At 40.6% G+C, this 13,434-nt stretch overlaps 1 protein-coding gene across 4 annotated transcripts in view; it reads right to left on the reverse strand.

The window, feature by feature from the left end:
* LOC124592677 (protein timeless) overlaps nucleotides 1–13,434 on the reverse strand; it is a 396,167-nt gene that overhangs the window by 121,444 nt on the left and 261,289 nt on the right. For all 4 annotated transcript variants that reach the window (XM_047131864.1, XM_047131861.1, XM_047131860.1 and 1 more), the window contains one exon: nucleotides 8,765–8,891. In XM_047131864.1, coding sequence (XP_046987820.1) covers nucleotides 8,765–8,891 — 127 coding nt within the window. The remainder of the gene's footprint in view (nucleotides 1–8,764; nucleotides 8,892–13,434) is intronic.

The raw sequence follows: 13,434 nt of genomic DNA on the forward strand, positions 1-13,434 counted from the left end.
ATTTCAGACATTTTAGGCATTACCTCTCATCACGGAAAACACAGTTGCTGATGGCCTCCACTTAACAACTGATAGCAGGGGAATTTGCGTAGAGTTGCCACTGCTACCATACAAGCAACACTGCATGAAATAACCACAGAAATCAATGTGGAAGATTCAACAAAAGTATCTGTTAGGACAGTGCGGTGAAATCTGGTGCTAATGGGTTATGGCAACAGATGACCAACATGGGTCCCCTTGCTAATAGCATGACATTGCCTGCAGCGCCTCTAGTTGGCTCATGACCATATCGGTTGGACCGCAGATAACAGGAAATCTGTGATCTGGTAAGATGAGTTCCAGTTTCAGTTGGTAAGAGCTGACGGTATGGTTCTAGTATGGTGCAGACCCCATGAAGCCACTGGCACTGTGCAGGCTGGTGGTGGCTACATAATGGTGTGGACTGTCTTTACATGGAATGGACTGGTTCCTCTGGTCCAACTGCCTTATCATTGACTGTAAATGGTTACATTCAGCTGCTTGGAGACCATCTGCAGCCATCCATGGGCTTCCTGATCCCAAAAAAACATGGATGACGATGCACCAGACCACAATTATTCACAATTGGTTTGAAGAACATTCTGGGCAGTTTCAGTGAATGATTTGGCCACCCAGATCACCCAACATGAATCTCATCGAATACTTATGGGCCTGTGCAGAGTAAGAAACACACACAACTTCAGTTCAATTTACAAACGTGAAGTATAAATAGTGCAGCACAAAAAACACTGAAGAATGGCAAAAACTGCCAAGCGCATACACGAATCAAAGTCTTTCACTGTCAGCCACTGCTAGCAAGAGGGCAAGAAGCAGAATAAGTAAAGAAACACCAATAACCACAGAAGATGCTTTATAAATAAAAGTAAAATGCATCTGGTGTAATTCTCTTTAATTAAATTGCCATAAGCTCAAGATGGATAACCAACCGTAACTGATTCTATGTTCATATTTAAAGAATGAACAACAATAAACTCCAAAAGGACTAGCACATTATTAATTTAAAGAAGGTTGAAATCAGCTTGTTAGAAGAAATTAGGGAAAATTTCCAAGATATGAACAGAAGAAATCACAATATATTGTCTTGTCTTTGGGACACTAAAACCAAGACGATGACTCATGGAGAAGTTTAAAAAGTAGAAATGGCCAGAAGAAGAAAATCACGGTGAATTCTTGAAGAGAATTTGATACATAAGAGATTAAAAGGCCAGCAAAGTGTTAAACAATCAGCAACCCACATATGCACAGCTGTTTTGAGTTTGAAAACTTCCTGACAGATTACAACTGTGTGCCAGATTGGGCCTCAAACATAGGGCATTTGCCTTTTGCAGGCCCATTCTAGTAACTGAGCTAACAAAGCATGACTCACAACCCACTCTCACAGCTTTACTTCCATTAATGCCTCCCTCATCTCCTACTTTCAAAACTTCACTGAAGTTCTCCTACATATGTTTTGGGACTAGTACTCCTGGAATAAAGAATATAAAAGAGAAATATCTTGGACACAGGGAGGAAGATTCAGTCAGAATACTACTTAACACAACACGAACTTACACCAGTAAACAAATTAGAAAGAAAGCTGCTACTTCCTCAGTTACATCACACTAGTAACCCTCCTCCCCCCGATTCCTTGTGGAATCAAACTCTCAGGCATGAAACAGCTTCCAACAGCTAATCTACGTATTCTCTATATTATTTCTTCCTGGAATGCTAGTCCTGAAAGGTATGCAGGAGAACTTCTTTTAAGTTTGGAATGTAGGAGATGAGTGATCACTTGCCTGTGAAAGGCAAAGGTTCCATATTTGAGTCCCAGCCTGGCACATAGTTTTAATCTGCCAGGAAGTTTCAAATCAGTGCAGCAGCCAGAATGCCAATCTACTATTTCTGATATGTGTCATGGTGATGAACATATTGACACATTTCACAATTCTTTGTGTTTTGCATATCAAACAATTTAGAATAAAGAGGGACATAGCTGCTGGTATATTTAGTCCCCGTACTCATGTCTGCCCCCCTTCTCTCCTCAAAGTAATTGACTATAGCAGAGTTCCATCTATTAACTGATTAACAAAAAAAGGCATAGTACGCATTGAGCACTTGCTTGTCACTAACTAAGTAATAAATACACAACATGTGTACAAATATAACTGATATGACTGCTCTCGTGTAATTTCATGCCAAAATGAATTCTAAGAAGTTAGCAGAAGCATACTCATTTCTTCACCATTAATACACAAACAGGAGAGAATTTCTATAGTTTTTCATCATCACCAAATAATTAATTCCACATTACATTATGGTTCCTGTGAGATGATCCCCACTTTGCATTTATAACACTATTAAGTCTTTTCCAGCTGTAACAAATGTAGTGTCATCTGTATAGTGTGTGGACTTACACAATATAATACTGAGCAAGTCATCGACATAGATTACAAAATGTAAAGAGCTTTTGACAAACCCCATTTTTTTGACATCTGAACATGTTATCTCATACTGCTGAACTACACAATTTTTTTTTCTCTCACTCAGATATGGTCTGATAAAAGAATGTTCTGAACCTGTGACCCAATACTACCATAACTATTCCCCCTGTAGAATTCAGTGGATGATAGAACCAAATGCCTTTCTGAGATCCACAAGCAACTCATTAGGAGATAATATCTGTTTGAATGAGGATCGTCTAACGGAAAGAATGTCTTCAATTGCTTTCACTGTTGACAAAGTTTCAAATCAGTGTGAGTTACTTAGAACAGTGTATACAGACATATAGTGACAAATATGGCATAACTACTTTTGAAAGTAAGGGAACAAGACAGGTTGCATGGAATTTAGTAGGTGCAGATATAATAATCATCGTTTTTAGTGATGAAAACAGCCACTATCAAGTACTCCCCCCCCCCCCAACCCCCACCCCCCCACCCCCACCCCCAATGAACCTTGCATGCCTCAGCGATACAGATAGCCGTACCGTAGGTGCAACCAAAATGGAGGGGTATCTGTTGGGAGGCCAGACAAATGTGTGGTTCTTGAAGAGGGGCAGCAGCCTTTTCAGTAGTGGCAGGGGCAACAGTCTGGATGATTGACTGATCTGGCCTTGTAACATTAACCAAAATGGCCTTGCTGCGCTGGTACTGCGAACGGCTGAAAGCAAGGGAAAACTACAGTCATAATTTTTCCCGAGTGCATGCAGCTTTACTGTATGGTTAAATGATGATGGCGTCCTCTTGGGTAAAATATTCCGGAGGTAAAATAGTCCCCCATTCAGATCTCCGGGCAGGGACTACTCAAGAGGACATAGTTATCAGGAGAAAGAAAATTGGCATTCCACGGATCGGAGTGTGGAATGTCAGATCCCTTAATCGGGCAGGTAGGTTAGAAAATTTAAAAAGGGAAATGGATAGGTTAAAGTTAGATATAGTGGGAATTAGTGAAGTTCGGTGGCAGGAGGAACAAGACTTCTGGTCAGGTGAATACAGGGTTAGAAAACACAAAATCAAATAGGGGTAATACAGGAGTAGGTTTAATAATGAATAAAAAAGTAGGAGTGCAGGTAAGCTACTACAAACAGCATAGTGAACGCATTATTGTGGCCAAGATAGACACGAAGCCCACGCCTACTACAGTAGTACAAGTTTATATGCCAACTAGCTCTGCAGATGACGAAGAAATTGATGAAATGTATGATGAGATAAAAGAAATTATTCAGATAGTGAAGGGAGACAAAAATTTAATAGTCATGGGTGATTGGAATTCGATAGTAGGAAAAGGAAGAGAAGGAAACATAGTAGGTGAATATGGAATGGGGGTAAGAAATGAAAGAGGAAGCCACCTAGTAGAATTTTGCACAAAGCATAACTTAATCATAGCTAACACTTGGTTCAAAAATCACGAAAGAAGGTTGTACACATGGAAGAACCCTGGAGATACTAGAAGGTATCAGATAGATTATATAATGGTAAGACAGATTTAGGAACCAGGTTTTAAATTGAAGGACATTTCCGGGGGGGCATATGTGAACTCTGACCACAATCTATTGGTTATGAACTGTAGATTAAAACTGAAGAAACTGCAAAAGGGTGGGAATTTAAGGAGATGGGACCTGGATAAACTGACTAAACCAGAGGTTGTACAGAGTTTCAGGGAGAGCATAAGGGAGCAATTGACAGGAATGGGGTAAAGAAATACATTAGAAGAAGAATGGGTAGCTTTGAGGGATGAAGTAGTGAAGGCAGCAGAGGATCAAGTAGGTAAAAAGACGAGGGCTTGTAGAAATCCTTGGGTAACAGAAGAAAGTAGAGAGGATATAATATGTTAACTGGCAACGGCAAGGAAAGCGTTCCCGAAGAAGAGAAATTTGTTAACACAGAGTATAGATTTAAGTGTCAGGAAGTCGTTTCTGAAAGTATTTGTATGGAGTGCAGCCTTGTATGGAAGTGAAACATGCACGATAAATAGTTTGGACAAGAAGAGAATAGAAGCTTTTGAAATGTGGTGCTACAGAAGAATGCTGAAGATTAGATGGGTAGATCACATAACTAACAAGGAGGTATTGAATAGAATTGGGGAGGAGTTTGTGGCACAACTTGACTAGAAGAAAGGATCAGTTGGTAGGACATGTTATGAGGCATCAAGGGATCACCAATTTAGCATTGGAGGGCAGCGTGGAGGGAGACCAAGAGATGAATACACTAAGCAGATTCAGAAGAATGTAGGTTGCAGTAGGTACTGGGAGATGAGAAAACATGCACAGGATAGAGTAGCATGGAGAGCTGCATCAAACCAGTCTCAGGACTGAAGATCACAATAACAACAACAACATCAAGTATCCAGTGAATTAGTGACTGCCATTTTATATTAAATTTTGTATACACATGAAAATTGAAGAGATCATATACATCCTCTGATTCTAAGTGACTTAATTTTTCTATTGTCCATCTCTGTAGTTAAGTGTTCAGCTCATCTGACTGACACAGCAGTAGCCGAGTTCAGTTCCTAGTACTGCCATGGATTTTCCCTCAGCGGGATGTGTACTCAGTCTCAACTCAAACTGAGGAATTACATGAATGAGAACTAGTGACTGCAATTTCTGGAAAGGTGACAACTGTTGAGAGAGCAGTGCACTGACCCCTATGCCTCTCAAACACATCAAAATGATGACAGATGATGCCACAGCAGCCGGTCAGTATTGCATTGTCCTTAGGACCAGAACATTTAGTTGGTACTGGTAATTTAGCCATTGCTATTTTAATGTTGCTTACTTTTACCTCTTTCCATTTAAAATCTGGAGCTACATCGCCAGCATATTGTGGGAACTTACTAACATTATTTTAGTTATGGATGATGTCATATTTCTGGCTTTTTTCAGTGTTATCTGTGTTATTCCTATCACAAACACTTAAGGGAGAAACTGTGTGGTACAATAGTTAAGAAAAATGAGCACTGTTACTGCAATAGTTTAATAAAATAACTACTGAAGTCCTGGTGTGACATCATCACACCTTTACTTCTATGCACATGAGTCTTGATAACAATAAACACAGTTTTACATTTATTTTGTGGGTTATTAATGTAAGCATCATTTGCCTTCAAATGATTAATCTCATTTCTGATTTGTATGTGCTCTTTAATTTTATGTAGCTAGCTTTCTCAACATCACATTTTCTTTACTTGTAATAAGAAATCATCACTGGAGTTCTAAGCATTTATAAAATCAGGAGTAAACCAGTTACACATAGGTGTGAGATTATGTTTCGTGGCAGTTCCTTTACTTTATTTTACTACCTTCAGGCAACAGATTTTAATCTGTATGTGAGAGGGCATACAGAAATAACATAAACTCACCTTCAAAACGAGCACTTTCGAGAATATAATTGCATTTTGTCATCTTTAACTGTGACTTGTATGTGGTGTCTTATATCACTCAGAAGCCTAATATACTTAATTCCAATGCAGTCTGATACATGCATTTTTGTTTTTAATTTTAACCATGTACCTTTATGATCTGACAAAATAATAAATACTGAAAAATATAGGTCATACAGTTTTTTGAACATTTGTAATTATATAATCAAGATAAGGAAACTGCCTTACCAAATTATTATTAACAGAATACAGGACATCATGATCTTTGCATGTTAAGTAGGTGAAGTTGCTTAAGTGTATGTAGCCTTATGTCAGTATTTAAGTCTTCAAAAATTAAAATCTTCTATCCAGACCATTTTTAAACATGTCGGATAATTTTCTCTGAGGCCTGTGCAAAACACTCTGATATCACTGTCTGTTGTACCGTATACAGATACAATTACATGTGTTAAATGTGAAGATGCTTCTAGTGCATTTTCTATGCATTAATCATCAACACAAAAGTTAAGAATTGCATATCTGTGCCAGTATGTTGCTGACAAAACCCTCGTTTGACCAATTCTTGAGTATTATTCATCACACTTTGGCCCATACCAATGGAAGTGACAGATTAATAGCCAAAGTAAAGCTGTATGAAGCACCATTAATTTGTGTATTCAGTATGAGACTATCATATGTAAGCTCAACAAACTCTAGTGGGAGATGTTACAAGGAAAGTGTTGTGCATCATGAAGAGTCTTAAAAAACTGGGAGAACTCCAGATGTGTCAAGAAATATATCACTTCCTCCAACATATATATTACATAATGATCATAAAGTCAAGGTAGAGAAATTTGGGCTCGTAAATAGGGGTATCAACAATCATTATTCACTGATACCATCTGCAAATCAAACAGAAAGGGGAGGAAATGAATTATGTACACTGTATGCCTGTTGCTGTATATGTAGTCTACTCATAGCTGGGAAGGTTTAGCACTTGTATAAATAGAGATATTGTGGAAAATGACTTGACCACAACTCTAGATAAGTTTTGAAATGACATCTTGGAATTGCCAGTGGCATGTACATAAAACAACTTCCATGTTATCATTAACTTTTGTACACTATGGGGAGACTTAGACTGAAAGATTCGTGGTAGATGATAACACTACTAAAGAATAGCTGCCACAAAAGTGAGAGATATAGACTCAACTTTTGATTTGTTATTTTAGTTTCTATCATTTTTCAATGCTTATTTCAGTGCACACTGTACTGGTGATTCAAAGATTCAGATTCAGATTCGTTATTTGTCGTCGATCACATGCAGTGAAATAGGCATTACAATTATGTCAAGATACATAAGGAGTTACTAAATTAGTGAGTGTTTACATTACAAGTACAAATTATTTATACTTCATTAATCTATATACAGTATTGGAATCATAGACTTAAAACTCAATTTCTATGTTACAAGTATCCATGAATTCTGTGAGATTGTAGTATGGATTGTCTATTAACCATTTGTGCAGTTTACATTTAAAATTATTGAAAGGTGTGTTGAGTGCAGTATGTGGTAATTTGTTAATAATTTCAAACAGTTCACTTTGTGAGAGTTGCCTGTTTTTGTCAGCCTATGTCTAGGAATCTCAATACTGCCTTTGCTTCTGGTGTCATGTAAGTGTATGTTCTTTCTGGTGTTAAATTTTGTTCTGTTCTTTTTAGCAGATATCAGTGATGCATAAATATAAAGATTTATCACTGTCATTATTTCCATTTTGATGAATAAGGGACGGCAATGTTCCCTTGGACCAACCTTGCACATTATTCATAGCACTTTTTTCTGCATCAGTAGTACATCACTGACATGACATGAGTGGCTCCATAGTAACAGCCCATAAGATATATGAGACTGAAAAAGTCCAAAGTAAGCTGTTCTGAGATATTTGTTACTCACTAGATCAGACAGTTTCCAGATGAGATAGGATACCCTCGATAACTTTTTGCATACCTGGTTGATATGGGGTTGCCAGTTAAGTTTGGAATCAATGTGTATTCCAAGCAGTTTTACGGATTTTGGTTCTACCTCATTAGCCAGTCCCAACTGCAGATGCTGAGTTTTCTCTGGATTACAAAGACGTTTGTTAGCCGAGAACCAGTTTAGTGTTAAGGTGAGAGTGTCCTGTGATGTATTCAGAGCTTCAGAATTTTAGTCAAGTTTCTGTATGTGAACACAATGGAAAATGCAGGATGGAATGTAACAATATGATAAGAATGATAGTTGCTACTCACCATATAGCGGAGATGCCGAGTCGCAGATAGGCACAACAAAAAGGCTGTCACAAAATAAGCTTTTGATCAACGAGGCTTTTGTCAAAAATAGACAACAGATAGACACACACACACACACACACACAGACACACACACACACACACACACACACACACACACACACACACACACACACACACACAAATGCATGCACAAGCGCAACTCACATCCACATGACGAAAATCTATGGCAGCTGAAGCCACAACTGCCACAGACTGTGGTCATGTGTGTATGAGTTGTGATTTTGTGTGTGTGTGTGTGTGTGTGTGTGTGTGTGTGTGTCTGTTAACAAAGACCTTGTTGGCCAAAAGCTTATTTTGTGATAGTCTTTTTGTTGTGTCTATCTGCGACTCAGCATCTTCATTATTTGTGCTAATTCTGTTGTGTGTAAGATCTACACCTACTCTGCTCATAGACAGCTTAGCATTACCTTTCAGAGAGCAGTTAAAATTTCTATAACAGTACATACTAGCCTTATACTAAGCATGAGAAGATTCATATGCAACCTTGTTATTTCCCTATAGCAATTTCAGCTTACAAGTATTCAGCATTACTTACCAGATGCAGTCTACGAATGGATGGCTTGACATCAGCACTCTCTTGAGGAAAACAAATTTCCAGTTCCTCACAAAGATTTACTCCTTCATAAGTCAAGTACGAGACAATTCTAGAGGACAGGACCACACTGAAAATATAATATGTTCTTCGTCTAAGTTACAAGATAAAATTTAGGTGCAAGAAATTACATATCACTGATTGTCAGTGGAGTTTAGTGGATAAGTGTTGATAAATAATAAATTTTACAAAAAAATCATTTAAACTTTTCACTAAATTTGCACTAGACTACTGTTCACAGTTCTAGTAGTTTTGTAGTAATGCAAAAAAAGTGGCAAATACTATGATTCAAAAACATTAAACTGCTTTTGGTACAACTTCATAATATGCAAGCTGTGACATTACAGACAAGTAACAGTGCAGTTAAAACATTTTATCAAACAAACAACATCTGATATACACTGGTGTACAACAGAAAAGTGGAAAATTCAAGTAAGGTACCAACACTCTTTTAACAATAAATTTGTCGTTCATTTTGTACAACTGTGAAAGGCACAGAATTTTGCACGACTGTGCTACATAATGAGAACAGTATTAAGAAAGAGAGTAGATGCATCCCAGAATAGTGGCAAATGGTGAAGGGGTTTTGAGATTTTGGCAGCAAGTGGCTCTTTTGCATGCATTTGCTATTAGTCAATATCCCTCGCTTCAGACAATACTGATTTCATGATTTCATACATCTCTCAGTATAGTGGGTTTGGACACAAATTGATACAAATTGATTTTATTTTTTCATTATGTACTTCTTACACTGTGATGCATACATGCCAGGGGCATTCAATAAGTAATACAACAATTTTTTTTCTTGGCCAATTCTGGTTGAAAAACTGGGGAATTTTTTGTAGAACATCATGGAATATTCCCACTATGGCCCCTACAGTTACACGAAGTTCTGATAGGTTGTGTCACTATATATAGCCTTCAAACTGCTGTCTGTAACAGAGGCGCATTTCAAGTGGAGAGCTGTCACTGAGTTTCTTTTGACAGAAAACCAGAGCATCACAGATATTCACAGGAGCTTGCAGATGTCTATGAAGACCTGGGAGGTAATAAAATCGTAGTGAATTATTGGACAAGGTGTCTGTAACCATCACAACAAGGTCACACAAAACTGTCCATCTGGCCACACACAGCTGTGACTCCTGTAGCTTTGGACTTAGTATGTTCATCACCACAAAAATGAAGATGAACTTCTCCTTCTTCATGATGATGTACGGTCTTGCACAAGTCTGTGCACCCGAGAGGAACTCACAAAACTTCGATAGACTTTTCTTCCTCATCCACCCTACAGCCAGGATCTCGCACCTTCTGACTTCCATATGTCTGGCCCAATAAAGGGTGCACTTTGCAAGAAAGAGTACATGGATGATAGGGAGGTTATTGATGCAGCAAGACATTGGCTCAGAAGAGTGGTACCATACAAGCATACAGGCCCTTACAGTTCAATGATGAAAGACTGTTGCATTGAACACAGGATTTTGTGGCAAAAGGTGTGGGGAATAATATGGTGTATTGGAATCCTCAATAAAATCAACCTGTTTTCAGAAAAAATTTTTGTCTTACTTACTGAATGCCGCTTGTAATTATGGATATTTCCCCTGTTATGAGCTACTGCTTATCATTCACGTACAATTCAACTTTCAGGTACAAAAGTCTCCTACTCTGTACACTGCTCAGAGTTATGACATGTGGTGTGTGTTTATTCTGTTAAATAAAGTTCCTATTTTTCCATTGATCACAACTGTTATTTGCCACTTGGGTTAACCAAAACAAGCTATTCAAAGGTTGGACAGGCCTAATTCTAGCTGCACCCAACAAGTGGTGATCCTGATCTTATTTTTAGGCTGACGAGAAAACCACAATTCTAATTTGAAATAATTTCACAAGATGACACATGAACCAGCAGTATCAATATTAGCGATGGGCATACTTCCACTCTGGCTGCATAACCTTGTATTGTAGTCTGCGCAAGTTGAAGTGAGTTTTACTATGCTGACATCATAGCTGGTTCAATAAGCTTTCCTCAGTAGTGAACCAGTTAGACCACCACTTTGTTGTGGAAGTACGGTACACCAGTGGCAAATTCTTTTGGCGAGCTCAAGTCAGAATTAATTCAAAGAGACACAGCCATGCAGGAAGACAGAATTCATCAAGTGCTGATGCAGGAGGATATTGGAGACCACAAACTGTAAGTCCGGCAGTGTTCAGATAATTCTGCTGAACACCACTTGGCGCAATCACCTACCACGGCAGGTTAACGCAATAGTGGTGTCCCAAAGAGAGATGCCATTGGACGGTGTGGGAGAGCTCATTGACAGAATTTGAGAAACCATCACTCCTTCTCAGATTAGTTCAGTAACAGAGCTTTGCAGCAGTAAAAAAACAACAGCAGCAGTTGTGCACTCTGACTATGACTCTCTAGTGGCAAAGATTGAGTTACTGGGTACTCATATCAGCAGGCTGTTGTCTCAAAGCGGTACTGGCAATGACAGAGGATGAAACCATAGAAGATCAATCCATGGCTGTTGCTTCTGCCATGACCAATGTTTATGTAATGAGATGGTTTCGCCATCTCCTTCCAGATGGAAGAGGAATGTCATGTATGGCTAGTCCCTGATGACCAGGCACACCCAGCATACACCACTGCCCTGTGGGTTGCTGTACAGCCAGACACCAGCAGTTGGCACTACTCAACTTGACTGCGCATTCCACTGCAGTAAATAGAGCACCAAAATCACTGGACACAGCCGGCACTATTTCACATCACAAAAGCCACATGATGACAGCCACTTCCTGGTACCGGTACACCAGGCTGCCTTTGTAGGACTGTTGCCTGCAGTTCTCCAGCAGTCTGATTTTGAGTAAACGATGAGTCTACTACACAGCACTACCAAACCTGCTGTTCAGTGCCACATGGGCAACTATTTCTTTTCTACATCCATCAGCCCACAATGGGAACTTCAGCTGGCAATGAGGGTACACTTTTCATACTTCTTGTGTCTTCAGAATTTCGTTCCAGTATCTATGTTCACCCAGGTGGGTCTATTTCTGCACTAGTGTGCTTCCATGCTCATTCGACCAACATTCTTTGCATATACTTTTCACGTGACTTCTTCTGCAACAGAACTTTCACTTTTACAGCTTGTCCAGTTGTGAGGCCAGCAGTTGCTCCATTTGAACCAGAATACCAATCATTTGCTTCAGTGCTTTCCCAGTGCCAACACCCCCACGTGCTACAGCCAGGGCAAAAAAGTTTCTGTTTCATGCTTGGCACTTCCTGCGCACTTCGAAGCTCCTCCAGTAGCACCTAAGCTACCCTAATGCCCTCCTGGTGTAGGATGACATGTCTCTATCCCCACTTTCCTCTGACTTCAATGTGGTCTCGGATCCTTGGCTCATCTTCTTGACTCCACTGGACCAATTAGTACATAATTGTACTCTTCCCGAGGCTTCTCCCCTGGCCACCTCAACCCTTGCCCCTGCCCACTTGGCCTCTCGTATACTCATGAACTATGCTGCTACCTCAGACTCATCCACCACAGCTCTTCTAGTGTCTCATGAGATGGTGCCTCTTGACATGGTGCCTCCCAATGTGGCTCTTAGACTTGCTCCAGCACTGCCCAACACATCTCCTACAACAGCTCCGGCACCTCCTGACGCAGTGCCCCATCCATTCCAGCGCATCCTAACGTGTGTCCTACAACTCTCTGGTGCCTCTGATACAGCTCCTATGCCTGCTCCGGCAACTCCCACCGTGGATCCTATGGTCACTCCAGCATGTCATGGTGCAGGACCATGGCTTGCTCTGGCTTCTCACGATGTGGTTCCCACACCTCCTCTGGTGCCTCTCAATATGCATCCTACAACCATCTGGCACCTCCTCATACACTGGTGCTTCCACTCACTATGGTGCCTCCGCCAGCATGCCGTCTCCACCAAAAGTGGTGCCCCTACCCACTATTGTGCCTCCTCCCACATCGGTGCTTCCAGTTTTCGCACTTGTGGCACCCTCGCCGCCCTCCTGGTAGCCACTGCCACCTCCAGCACTGGCCTGGTCAGTCTCCTTCTCCATCCAATCCAGTTCTGGCCTTCTGATGTCTGTTCCATGGTCTTCCTTTCTCCCTTCGCTGCTGCCAAAGCTTATACTTCTTCTGCTATCACTGCTCTGGGCCTCTCTCCTCTTTCTACATCATCCATTGCTGTGGCTTTGGTGGAACCCTGCCAAGTGCCACCCCCTCCTGGTCACCCGCCTTGGCCTTCCTCCCTCATGGCTCTCCCTGATGGTCTCGTGGACTGCTTGCGCTCCTGTGCCTCTCTCATGGAGGTTTAGGATCAGCAATGCCTCATCTTGGGGCCTTCGGAATCTTCGGTGACCTTCTCAACGATGTCTTTGCAAACCTTTTGTTTTTTGAGGCCTCCTCACCTGACAACCTTTTTCTTTCAGATGGTGTCCACCTCGTGGTCCCACACTGAGAGCTTCTTGTTATCTACTCAAGGACCACCATTACTCTTGCTGCTGGCCTCAGCACTGCCCTCCACCCTTGCCACTGGCCCACGTGCCCACTTCACACCCTTCACTAGAGCTCTGTGCATTACACACTGGCCACTGGTCC

This window comes from Schistocerca americana, chromosome 2 (genome assembly GCF_021461395.2).
Source record: "Schistocerca americana isolate TAMUIC-IGC-003095 chromosome 2, iqSchAmer2.1, whole genome shotgun sequence".
NCBI classification, from domain to species: Eukaryota; Metazoa; Arthropoda; class Insecta; order Orthoptera; family Acrididae; genus Schistocerca; species Schistocerca americana.